Below are 13,479 nucleotides of genomic sequence, written 5' to 3'. Positions count from 1 at the left end.
AGGGGGGGGGGGGAACAGTTCTGCAGACCATACTAAGTCGTGTAAATTCTCAATTATACCACACAATCTGCCTGCCTGTCTGTCTACCTCAATTTGCATAACATGTAATAAATAATAGGGCAAGTCAAAAAGGACATTACAAATTTGGAATGATATAGAAATTTACTGAGATGACTTATAGAATCAGCAATGTGTCATTTTATAGCAAAAAAACATCAATTTTGATTCACACAGAACACCAGCACGCCACAATGCAACCAGGAATGCTAGCATAGTACACAGTTAAAATGACTATTTCCACTGGTGGAGTGTGTGTTTTGGTTTCATGAAACGAACTCTGCAACAACTGTTCGGCATAAATTTCACACAGTAAAGAACCATTAAACAGGCTACAATTTACTCTTGGCATTAGAACTTTGTTGATATGGGTTGCCCATTGCGAGACGGATAGATCACTCGGTTATCTGCATGTTGATGTTTATGGTGAACCAGTTAGGGAGAGCTTTCCTTGCAGTCCACAAAAATCATCATCTTAATTCCACATACCAAAGATGATGACCAGGATGGGATGGTTTACTATCAGCAAGATGTTGCTCCACATCATTTTCTCACAGTAGTTTGAAGTTTCCTCGACAATTGCTTCCCAGATAAGTTGACTCGCTGTAAAGGGCAAATCACATGGCCAACTTGTTCTCAAAATTTGACACCACTGGATTTCTTTCTCTGGGGTTTCATTAAAGATTGTGTGTAGGTTCCACCCCTACCAAACAATTTAGCCAACCTGAAAAAATGAATCTAATCTTCCATTGCACAAGTTATGCCCAATTTGTTGCACCAACTGTGGGAAGAAATTGATTACTGACTCATGTGAAACTTGAGGTTGCTTGCGACAGACTGACACATCTACTGATTCTTAAGTTATCTCAATAAATTTCTTTATCATTCTAAAGTTTTAAGTCTTTTTTGACTCACCTTCTATATATTGTTTTAAATCATAGTTAATGCATTTAACACAATTTTCCTTCTTTCTTCTGAAAGAACAGATTACACATAAAAACCTCAATATTTCATGAGCATTCAATTATGGCCACATCTTCTGCATCTAAAAGTACTGACTATTAAGTAGAACCATGGAAAAGACTAGATTTGATGATGAGAATATTATGAAAAGGACAGATTGCTATTCAATTCAGAATTTGTAAGATATTTCCTTCCAGCATGTGTAAAACAAGAAGAAATGCAGACTGAAGAGGTTGACTGTGTTAAATTTCTAGGATTTCAACTCTAATAAATTCAGTTAGGGAGGATATACCACATAATTACTGAAGCGCCTAAACAAGTCTGTATTTGCAGTGCGAACGATGTCAGATGTAGGAGATATAAATATAAAAAAACTTTCTCACTTTCATTCTACTATGTCATATGGGATAATATTCTGGGTAACTCATCAAACCGAGCAGAAGTTTTGTATGTGCAAAAACGAGCAATAAGAATCATTTGTGATGTAAATTCAAGAACACATAGAAACCTGTCAAGGAGCTTAGTATTCTAACTACTGCTTCTCAGTATAGTTATTCCTTAATGAAATTTGTTGCAAGTAACATACCTCTATTTCCAACCAATAGTTCAATTCACAGTTTCAATACTACAAATAAGAACAATCTACATACAGACCTAAAACTACCTACCTTGGTCCAAAAAGGGATCTACATCTACATGACTACTCTGCAATTCACATTTAAGTGCTTGGCAGAGGGTTCATCGATCCACAATCATTATCTCTCTACCATTCCATTTTCCCGAACAGCGTGCGGGAAAAAACGAACACCTAAACCTTTCTGTTCGAGCTCTGATTTCTCTTATTTTATTTTGATGACCATTCCTACCTATGTAGGTTGGGCTCAACAAAATATTTTCGCATTCGGGAGAGAAAGTTGATGACTGAAATTTCGTAAATAGATCTCGACACGGAGAAAAACGTCCTTGCTTTAATACCTTCCATCCCAACTTGCCACACTCTCTCCCCTATTACGTGATAGTACAAAACGAGCTGCCCTTTTTTACATCCTTTCGATGTCCTCCGTCAATCCCACCTGGTAAGGATCCCAGACTGCGCAGCAATATTCTAACAGAGGACGAACGAGTGTAGTGTAAGCTGTCTCTTTAGTGGACTTGTTGCATCTTCTAAGTGTCCTGCCAATGAAACGCAACCTTTGGCTCGCCTTCCCCACAATATTATCTATGTGGTCTTTCCAACTGAAGTTGTTCGTAATTTTAACACCCAGGTACTTAGTTGAATTGACAGCCTTGAGAATTGTACTATTTATCGAGTAATCCAATTCCAACGGATTTCTTTTGGAACTCATGTGGATCACCTCACACTTTTCGTTATTTAGTGTCAACTTCCATCTGCCACACCAAACAGCAATCTTTTCTAAATCGCTTTGCAACTGATACTGGTCTTCGGATGGTCTTACTAGGAATACACATTTTCAATGAATTGCCAGCAAGCATTAAAAACTTCAGTTTCAGATAAAGCATGGTTTAAACAGAGTTTGAAAGACTTTTTGTTGGGCAACTCATTCTACTATATAGATGAATATCTTAACAGAGACTGTTAGACCAGCTTCAGTAAAAATGTCTGTCTGATTTCAGTTCTGACAGCACATGGTTACAGCAGTCAAGATTAGGTATTTTGTGTACGGTTAATTTATTAAAAGTGCATAGCAATACTTCATTCTGACAGTGTATTAAATCTGTATATATTACAAGTTCCAGTTTACTGTTATTCAACTCTTTCGATGATCTGACAAATGATCAGCGTTGTATTCAAATGTTTTATGTTATTGTTTCTGACATGTTCTGCACCCACCAAAATCATCTCATTTTTGGGTCTATGGAACAAAAACTGAATCTCATCTCATCATATAGCAGAGATGTTGGGTCGCAGACAGACACGAGAAAAAGACTGTCAAACACAATAAGCTTTCGGCCAAACTGCCTTCTTCCAAACTGGACAACACAGACACACCCACTCTTGCAAACACAACTCACACATACATGATCACTCTCTCTGGCTTCCGAAGCCAGACTGCAATCACCTGTGCATGATGGAAGAAGCAATGTCGATGGTGGGGGTCAGGAGGTGACTCGGGTGAGGAGGGAGACGGATGGTAGGGTAGGGGCGGGGGTGGAGGATGCTAAAGTGCTGCTTGTGCAGGAATACAGGGATGAGGTGGAGAGACAGTAGGGCAGCTAGAGGCAGTCAGGAGGTCAGGGGGAGGGGAGTAGAAAAGCAGGGAAGTAAAAAGATTGTGGGTACGGGGGTAGAATAGAGGGCTGTGTAGTGCTGGAGTGGGAACAGGGAAGGGGATAGGTGGGTGATGGACTGTGAGTAACATAGGTTGAGGCCAGGGATATATCAAACAATGGAAAATCCAGGATGGAATGCAACAATATTAAGAAAAGGAAAGTTGCCACTCACCATATAGCAGAATCTCCACTATATGGTGAGTGGCAACTTTCCTATTCATAATATTATTACAGGGATATGAGCCACGAGGCAAGGGGCTGGGAGCAGGGGCTGTGATAGGATGAAGAAGGAAGTGTGAAGAGTTGGTAGGCAAAGGAATACCACCGTGGGAGGAGTGGAAAGGATAGTAGATAGGGTATTTCCAACTTCACAGCTCGATGAGAGGTGATCGAAACACTGGCTGAGAATGTGATTCAGTTGATCCAGTCCTGGGTGGTACTGAGTCACAAGGGAAATGCTGCTCTGTGGTCGTACAGTGGGACTTTCGGAGGTGAAGGGTGAGAGGAGGGATAAGGCACAAGAGATCAGTTCCCGTACAAGGCTTGGTGGGTAATTATGGTCTGCGAAGGCCTCAGTAAGATGCTTGGTACATTTTGAGAAGGACTGCTTGTCACTACAGACGCGACATCCTTGGGTGGCTAAGCTATGTCGAAGGGACTTCTTGGTATGGAATGAGTGGCAGCTGTCTAGGTGGAGTTATTGCTACAGGTTGGTAGGTTTGGTGTCGACAGAGGTACAGATGTATCCATCTTTGAGGTGGAGGTCAACATTGATGAGGGTGGCTTGTTGAGTGAGCAGGAGCAGGTGGAGCGAATGGGAGAGAAGCTGTCAAGATTCTGCAGGAATGTGGACAAGGTTTCCTCACCATTCCACCACCTACCAAACCTACATAATATCCTTGTCCATCCCTATACAACTCCTACTCCCGCCCTTTTGCCTCATGGCAGACGATTCTGCGGAGAGCTGGGGTGCAAATTTCTCAACCTCCGCTATCGGGTGGAGAAATGTAGGGTCCCCCTGAATAGGTCAGGCGTGCACTACACGCCGGAAGCGGCTACGAGGGTAGCGGAGTACGTGTGGAGTGCACATGGGTTTTTTTAGGTTAGAGAATTCCCTCCCTAGGCCCGACAAGACGCCTCCTGAGACGCGGCAAGGCGGGAGTAGGCAAAATGCAACAGGGAATAACAATATTAATGTGCTAATAGTAAACTGCAGGAGCGTCTATAGAAAGGTACCAGAACTGCTCTCATTAATAAAGGGTCACAACGCCCACATAGTACCAGGGACAGAAAGTTGGCTGAAACCACATGTAAACAGTAATGAAATCCTAAACTCAGATTGGAATGTATACCGCAGAGACAGGCTGGACAGTGAAGGGGGAGGCGTGTTTATAGCGCAATAGTATCGAAGGATTTGGGTGAAGGTCAAGGTTAAAGCAGGCTCAGACATGGTAATTGGATGTCTCTATAGGCCCCCGGGCTCAGCAGCTGTTCTGGCTCAGCACCTGAGGAATAATTTGGAAAATATTTCGAGTAGATTTCCCCACCATGTTATAGTTCTGGGTGGAGATTTTAATTTGCCGGATATAGACTGGGAGGCTCAAACGTTCATAACGGGTGGCAGGGACAAAGAATCCAGTGAAATATTTTTAAGTGCTTTATCTGAAAACTACCTTGAGCAGTTAAACAGAGAACCGACTCGTGGCGATAACATATTAGACCTTCTGCTGACAAACAGACCCGAACTATTTGAATCAGTTAATGCAGAACAGGGAATCAGCGATCATAAAGCGGTTACTGCATCGATGATTTCAGCCGTAAATAGAAATATTAAAAAAGGTAGGAAGATTTTTTTGTTTGGCAAAAGTGACAAAAAGCAGATAACAGAGTACCTGACAGCTCAACACAAAAGTTTTGTCTCAAGTACAGATAGTGTTGAGGATCAGTGGACGAAGTTCAAAACCATCGTACAATATGCGTTAGATGAGTATGTGCCAAGCAATATTGTAAGAGATGGGAAAGAGCCACCGTGGTACAACAACCGAGTTAGAAAACAGCTGCGGAAGCAAAGGGAACTTCACAGCAAACATAAACATAGCCAAAGCCTTGCAGACAAACAAAAATTACACGAAGCGAAATGTAGTGTGAGGAGGGCTATGCGAGAGGCTTTCAATGAATTCGAAAGTAAAGTTCTATGTACTGACTTGGCAGAAAATCCTAAGAAATTTTGGTCTTATGTCAAAGCGGTAGGTGGATCAAAACAAAATGTCCAGACACTCTGTGACCAAAATGGTACTGAAACAGAGGATGACAGACTAAAGGCCAAAATACTAAATGTCTTCTTCCAAAGCTGTTTCACAGAGGAAGACTGCACTGTGCTTCCTTCTCTAGATTGTCGCACAGTTGACAAAATGGTAGATATCGAAAGAGACGACAGAGGGATAGAGAAACAATTAAAATCGCTCAAAAGAGGAAAGGCCGCTGGTCCTGATGGGGTACCAGTTCGATTTTACACAGAGTACGTGAAGGAACTTGCCCCCCTTCTTGCAGAGGTGTACCGTAGGTCTCTAGAAGAGTGAAGCGACCCAAAGGATTGGAAAAGGGCACAGGTCATCCCCGTTTTCAAGAAGGGACGTCTAACAGATGTGCAGAACTATAGACCTATATCTCTAACGTCGATCAGTTGTAGAATTTTGGAACACATATTATGTTCGAGTATAATGTCTTTTCTGGAGACTAGAAATCTACTCTGTAGGAATCAGCATGGGTTTCGAAAAAGACGGTCGTGTGAAACCCAGCTCGCGCTATTCGTCCACGAGACTCAGACGGCCTTAGACACGGGTTCACAGGTAGACGCCGTGTTTCTTGACTTCCGCAAGGCGTTTGACACAGTTCCCCCACAGTCGTTTAATGAACAAAGTAAGATCATACTGACTATCAGATCAATTGTGTGATTGGATTGAGGAGTTCCTAGATAACAGAATGCAGCATGACATTCTCAATGGAGAGAAGTCTTCAGAAGTAAGAGTGATTACAGGTGTGCCATAGGGTAGTGTCATAGGACCGTTGCTATTCACAATATACATAAATGACCTGGTGGATGACATCGGAAGTTCACTGAGGCTTTTTGCAGATGATGCTGTGGTGTATCGAGAGGTTGCAACAATGGAAAATTGTACTGAAATGCAGGAGGATCTGCAGCGAATTGCCGCATGGTGCACGGAATGGCAATTGAATCTCAATGTAGACAAGTGTAATGTGATGCGAATATATAGAAAGATAGGTCCCTTATCATTTAGCTACAAAATAGCAGGTCAGCAACTGGAAGCAGTTAATTCCATAAATTATCTGGGAGTACGCATTAGGAGTGATTTAAAATGGAATGATCATATAAAGTTGATCGTCGATAAAGCAGATGCCAGACTGAGATTCATTGGAAGAATCCTAAGGAAATGCAATCCGACAACAAACGAAGTAGGTTACAGTACGCTTGTTCACCCACAGCTTGAATACTGCTCAGCAGTGTGGGATCCGCACCAGATAGGGTTGATAGAAGAGATAGAGAAGATCCAACGGAGTGCAGCGCGCTTCGTTACAGGATCATTTAGTAATCGCGAAAGCGTTACGGAGATGATAGATAAAGTCCAGTGGAAGACTCTGCAGGAGAGACGCTCAGTAGCTCGGTACGGGCTTTTGTTAAAGTTTCGAGAACATACCTTCACCAAAGAGTCAAGCAGTATATTGCTCCCCCTACGTGTATCTCGCGAAGAGACCATGAGGATAAAATCAGAGAGATTAGAGCCCACACAGAAGCATACCGACAATCCTTCTTTCCACGTACAATACGAGACTGGAATAGAAGGGAGAACCGATAGAGGTACTCAGGGTACCCTCCGCCACACACCGTCAGGTGGCTTGCGGAGTATGGATGTAGATGTAGATGTAGATGGCTCATAGCCCTGTAATAGACTTTGATGCGAGATCTGCTCCAAATATCACCCCCCCCCCCCCCCCCAACCTAGCTACTCCAGTCAAGTCACCAGATTCTTTACTTCCTCTCTTGTTTTGCCATCTGCCTCCTTAAATTTGTATTTTGCTGAGTTTTAGGCTGTCACATAACTAACCCTTCAAAAAAGTAGCAAATATACAGTACCCCTGGAATATTTCCAGTGTGGTATTTGTGGAGAAGGACTGAAAAGGAATTTTTCTTATGCTTATTCAGTAGACACGGCAATAAAATGCCAGGAAATATAAGCCTTTAACAATCACATTGTTGCTACTTCTTCCCTCAGTTAATAATGTCGAACACTGTCTAGGGTAATGAATGAGAGAAAATATTTAGCATGTTTGAAACTTTTTTTAATTGAGGTATAGTATATCAGTCATGAATGACAACCTTTGTCCTATTCACTGCATTTTACCATTTAATAAACAGTACAAAAATGAAAAGACTGTTTTCTATGGATAAATTACATGAAGGCCTACATTTTTTCCTACGTTTCTATTTAATACGTTCTACAGATGTGACCTACTGTACTTAATACACTGAAAATACCTAAAAAACATAAGTACAAAACAACAATAACGAATGCACTTTTATTCAACTTCTGTACTTTGAGAAAAGTAACTCATATTGGAATTGAGTTTTGTAGTTCTATACGATGAAGCAAAGACAGTTTTGTTAAGTTTTTTAACAAATTGTTGTAACTTTAAAATGCAGTAAAGTAACACATATTGCAGTATACTGTCGTCCTTAAGATAATCAGTTATATTTGTTTCACCTTTTCAAGATGCGAGTACACATTTTGTATTTGATTATGAATTCATTTAGACACTTGATTTGAATCTAACAATCTGCAGAAAATAAAGAGTTTGAAAATAAGCATTACATTGTCAGTAATGCCACATACATAACGAACAAAAATTAACACTGGATGTTATTGGTGATATATTTTTCCGAAAATATGTCATTTTAAACAATAAGCCGTAAGTGGTGATGTACTACGTGACATTTTAAATATTTTTCCGAAAATATGTCATTTTAAATAATAAGCCGTAAGTGGTGATGTACTACGTGACTTTTTAAATATATTGTTTAAGTAGGGTTTAGACAGGACTGTTAGATTTCTTTGTTATACGCAATTTGTCATTAAAAGCAATGTCGCTACAAATGGTGCAGAGTGTAACAATGTTTACATTCTAGATGGAACTCATTGAATGTTATTGGGGCTAAATATTATTTGTGTGCCTATTCATGTCCCTCCATTCCACTCCTCCCCCCTCAACCACAAGAAATGCATAATGTTTCACAAACAGTATCTTACATTAATTACCTCGAGTTCATCATCTGTAAGACGTGTGTCTTGCAATACGGCATCAGGAGGAGAACTTCATATACACCATTTCCCGTATGTGTAAGGCTCGAATCCACATAACCAATAATGTTCTTGTGACCACTCAAGTTACTCTGAAACAAAAAGAAATCGCACAAGAAAAATTAATCAGCAGTTAAAAATCAAATTACTGTAAAGTAAAAATCATCAAAATACCATCCTGGGGAGAATATTGTATGTCGAGGACAATTTGGTATACCAGCATTCAGCAGTATCATAGGAAGGAGAAAGAGGTAATCCAAATCACTTAGCATAAAAACAGTGGAAGGAGACAGACAACTTTCAACTTTTATTTCTGCAATAATGAATTCAGTTTTGAAATTTGTTCACCAAACTTTATGAAATTTTCTCTTTTCTTCTACTTTTGGTAACAACATATTGCAATTAGCTGATTTTCACAATTTCATGGATATCACATTAAGCACACAAAGACCAGCAGGAGATATCAACTGACCCCAGGTGCAAGTTGCCTTTTTAGAATATGACTTAAGGTGCTTAAGATTTCCATGATAGATGTAGAATAACTTTCCAAGTCAGGTTGTGCGTGTTGCCGCCCCCACCCCCCTTTTTTTAACTGTAACTGGCATTTCCAATTTGTCCCAACAGTCTGGTCACACTAGTGAAGAGATTTTGCGTATTCTGGATGTCTTGGATATTGAACTGCAGTGAGCCTTGTCAGATTTAGACTGTCATTTTCTGATAGAGAACTGATGATGAAGATAATGATACCAAGGAGGAGTTAATTGTCAGTAGATGTGTCTTCACGTTAATTCCCTCATCAACAGTCACAGGTATCAACCAATTGAACAGTGAAGATGGCTGCTGGAGATGAATGGAATGGATGGTTGCTAACACACTGTTGCCTGGAGGAGGGGCTGCTTTGAACGTCCTGATGGAGAAAGGAGGGCCCACAGTGAGTCAAATCCAGGGCGTTTCTCCCGGATGCAGGGCAGTTTCTGGCATTTGGGAGACCAGTTCTGTTGCCAACAGCGTTTCCACTCTTCTGTGGAAATTGAGCTCATTTTCAGTAAGAACTCTGGCTATGACAAGGAGTGGAATGTTTTTATCTTAACCTTCTTCACCCCACAGGGAATCAACTATTCAATGCTGGTAGGCCAGAGTCACAGGCACTCTGCCAGTGTTTGTATAGCAGGGCACTCTCACTTCTGAAATCGGCAGGTGGAATGATACTAAAGATATGAGGGATGGAACGTAAACAGTGGCAACCCTTTATTCACAACCGATAGAAAAGAGTTGCATGTTTGCACTCGTTACTGTCCTTCAAAGTACTCACCAGTGCAGTGTGGAAACAGTTGCCAGCGATGTGGAAGGCATAGTATATCGTTAGTAGAGCCTGTTCTGTTGATGGTGTGAATGGAGCTGCTTCTGCCTGTAGAATCTGTGGGACGGTTCTGAAGCGAATGACACGAATTGGTTCCTTCATCTTTGGTTTGAAATCAAAGTCACAAAGACTTAAGTCTGGGGAGTATGGTGGATGCTACAGTACTTCCCAGTCCCACTCACTGCACAGGGCAGCCACAGCTTGTGCTGTATGCCCCTGCGCATTGTTGTGCAAAATGATGGGTGGGTTTTGCAGTAAGTGTCTCCAATTCTTTCGCAAAGCTGATCACAGGTAATGCTCCAAAAACAAACAGCAATACTGTGCATCGACTGTCTGCTGTGGAGAAACGTAATGCATTAGGATAAAACCATCACAATCGTACACAAGAATCACCACAACTTTCACCACACTGGGGCTCTGACACACTTTAACATTAGCGGGGACCCATAATCACGCCATTAGTTGGATTAGCATTCAGTTTTGGCTAGTACTATGTGGCCCATGTCTCATACAGCATTACAATACGGCACAAGATAGCCTCTCCTTCGTGCTTATACTGCTCCAAATGCATCCAAGGAGCATCGTAACACATCCATTTATGCATTTCTGTCAAGTCATGCAGAACCCATCATGATGCAATGTTTCACATGGCCAGGAATCCCACCAAAATGCAGCGGCAAGGTGGGGAGAGGGAGGGAGAGAGACACCAGACAGTAGGGGGCGGGGGGAGGGGACAGACAGTAGGGAGGGGACAGACAGTAGGGAGGGGACAGACAGTAGGGAGGGGAGGGAGGAAGGGGGGAGTATGGGAGAGAGCGGTGAGAGTTAGTAAGAGATGTGAACTGTCACATGAGCATTGCTGTCTAGAACATATAGAACATGGTTCAACTGTTTCCTACTGTAAGTACAGTTATACTTTATACACAGAGTTCACACATACATGATGACAGTCGCTGGGTGCTGAGGCCAGACTGCGAGCAGCTGTGTATGATGGGAGAAGCAGCTGGGTGGCGGGGTAAGGGGGCTGGGCTGGTGAGTGGGAAAGTTAGCTGAGTAGGGGTGGGGGATGGTAGAGTATTGCTTGCAGAAGCATACAGAGATGAGATGGAGAGAGAGTAGGGCTGATAGGTGCTGTCAGGAGGTTAGATGAGTCGGGTGGAGGGGAAAGGGAGGATATACTGCTCGGAGAGTTCCTACCTGTGCATTCCAGACAAGCTGGTGTTGGTGGGGAGGATCCAGATGGTATAGACTGTGGAAGCAGTCACTGAAACGAAGAACGTCTTGTTGAGTGGCATGCTCAGCAACAGGGTGCTCCAATTTTTCCTTGGCCCAAACACTACAATGGACAAAACAGGACAAGAAAAACACACAGAGACGAAAGAAACAGGGAGAAGAGATTAAAAACAAGAAACCAGGTTACCATGGCTGGCTGACCATGAGAATAAAAAAGGAGAAGCCAGCCACTCTGCAACACATTAAAACCTCCACCCTAAAAGTCCTAGGGTGGAGGACACAGACAGACAAAGGAAATGCGCTAATACTCAGATCATATGATAAAATCCACCCTCACGAATAAAATGTGAAACTAATGCTGCTGTTGAGACATTGTTGCCCAAAACCGAAGGTAGGGTGCTGGGAAAGTTAAAAGTCTGCAGCAGAATGGCTAAAGGTGGGCAGTCCAGCAAGATGTAGACGACTTCATTTGGGAGCCACGGCGACACTGAAGTAGGTCCTTGTGACAGAGGAGGTAACCATGTGAGAGCCACAGATAGCCAATGCGGAGCTTACAAAAAACAACTGATTCCCTGCGAGAAGTCTGCAGGAAAGACTTCAACACATTCACAGTCTCCTTAATGAGATGCAGCTTGTGGATACTATTATGCCACTATGTCTCCCAAAGCAAAAAAACCTTGTGGCGTTAAGACAGAATGCAGATCAGTTTCAGAGATGCGAATCTCCAGGAGCGGTTTACACGTCGCCCATTTGGCCAGCCTGTCAGCAAGCTCGTTGCCTGGGATTCCGATAGTCCTGGAGTCCCCACAAACACCACTGACCGACTGGACCTTTCCAGGGCAGGGATGGACTCCTGGATGTTCGCTACCAAAGGATTGTGAGGGTAGCACAGATTGATAGCTTTAAGCTGCTCAGCCAGTCAGAACAGAGAAGAAACAACTCACCAGAACAAGAACAGATGTATCGAAGTGCACGAGATATGGTGGCCACAAGCTCTGCAGTGAATACACTGCAGCCATCGGGCAAGGAATGCTGTTCAATATGGTCTCTGTGGACTTGGGCGAAGCCAACATTACCATCAGCCATCGAGCCATTGGTGTAAACAATTTCAGAGCCCCGGAACACATTAAGAATCGAGAGGAAGTGACAGTGGAGAACGGTGGGGTTAACAGATGCCTTAGGGCCACGCAAAAGGCCCAGACAAAGCTTCCGCCGAGGTGCACCATGGAGATGTACATGATTGGACCTCAAGTAGAGGTGGTAAAGGAAAGGACTCCAGTTCGGAGAGAAGGGATCACACATGAACTGCTGATGCAGGAGATGAGCTGCCACGAGTGGGAAAAAGATATGGTAATTTGGATGCTCAGGAGAACTACAAATGTGTACAACATAACTGGTGAGCAGTTCTGCACGTTGGATCGGCAATGGAGGGACTCCAGCCTCCACCAGGATACTGGTCACCAGAATCTTTCTAAAAGTGCCCGTCGCTAGACAAATGCTACAGAAGTGCACTGACTCATGTAAATCCAATGTTGATGGCGCCGCTGAACTGTAAACCAGACCCCCATTGTCAAGGTGGGATTGAACAAGGACTCTGTACAACTGCAGCAGTGTAGAGCGATCTGCACTCCAGCTGGTGTTGCTCAGGCAGCGGAAGGCACTGGGGTGCTGCCAGCATTTCTGCTTAAGCTGACGAAGGTGAGGTAGCCATGTCAATTGGGTGTCGAAAACCAGTCCTAAGAATCGATATGTCTCCACTACAGTGAGTGGATTGTCATTAACATAAAGTTCTGGTTCCGGATGAATGGTATCACACCAACAAAAGTGCATGCCACACGACTTCACAGCTGAAAATGAAGCCGTGAGCTAGAGCCCATGAGTGCATCTTGTGAATGGCTCCCTGTAGGCACTGCTCAGAAACACCAGTACTGGAGAAGCAATACGAAAGGTAGAAGTCATCCGAATAAGAAGTAGGGGAGACCAAAGGCCCTACAGTTGCTGCTAGGCCGTTAACGGCCACTAAAAGTAGAGATACACTGAAAATAGAGCCCTGCAGAATGCCATTCTCCTGAATATGGAGGGAACTATGGGAGGCACCAACTTGGACACAGGAAGTACAGAGCGACAGGAAGTTTTGATAAAAATCTGGAGCAGGTCCCAGAGACCCCACTCGTACAATGTGGCAAGGATATGATTTCG

General features: G+C 43.0%; 1 protein-coding gene across 2 annotated transcripts in view; it reads right to left on the bottom strand.

The window, feature by feature from the left end:
• LOC126284689 (BMP-2-inducible protein kinase) overlaps window positions 1-13,479 on the bottom strand; it is a 240,775-nt gene that overhangs the window by 176,976 nt on the left and 50,320 nt on the right. For both annotated transcript variants that reach the window (XM_049983815.1, XM_049983824.1), the window contains exon 4: window positions 8,646-8,779. In XM_049983815.1, coding sequence (XP_049839772.1) covers window positions 8,646-8,779 — 134 coding nt within the window. The remainder of the gene's footprint in view (window positions 1-8,645; window positions 8,780-13,479) is intronic.

Source organism: Schistocerca gregaria, chromosome 1 (assembly GCF_023897955.1).
Source record: "Schistocerca gregaria isolate iqSchGreg1 chromosome 1, iqSchGreg1.2, whole genome shotgun sequence".
Classification (NCBI taxonomy): Eukaryota; Metazoa; Arthropoda; class Insecta; order Orthoptera; family Acrididae; genus Schistocerca; species Schistocerca gregaria.
This window is presented reverse-complemented; position numbering and strand designations above follow the sequence as displayed.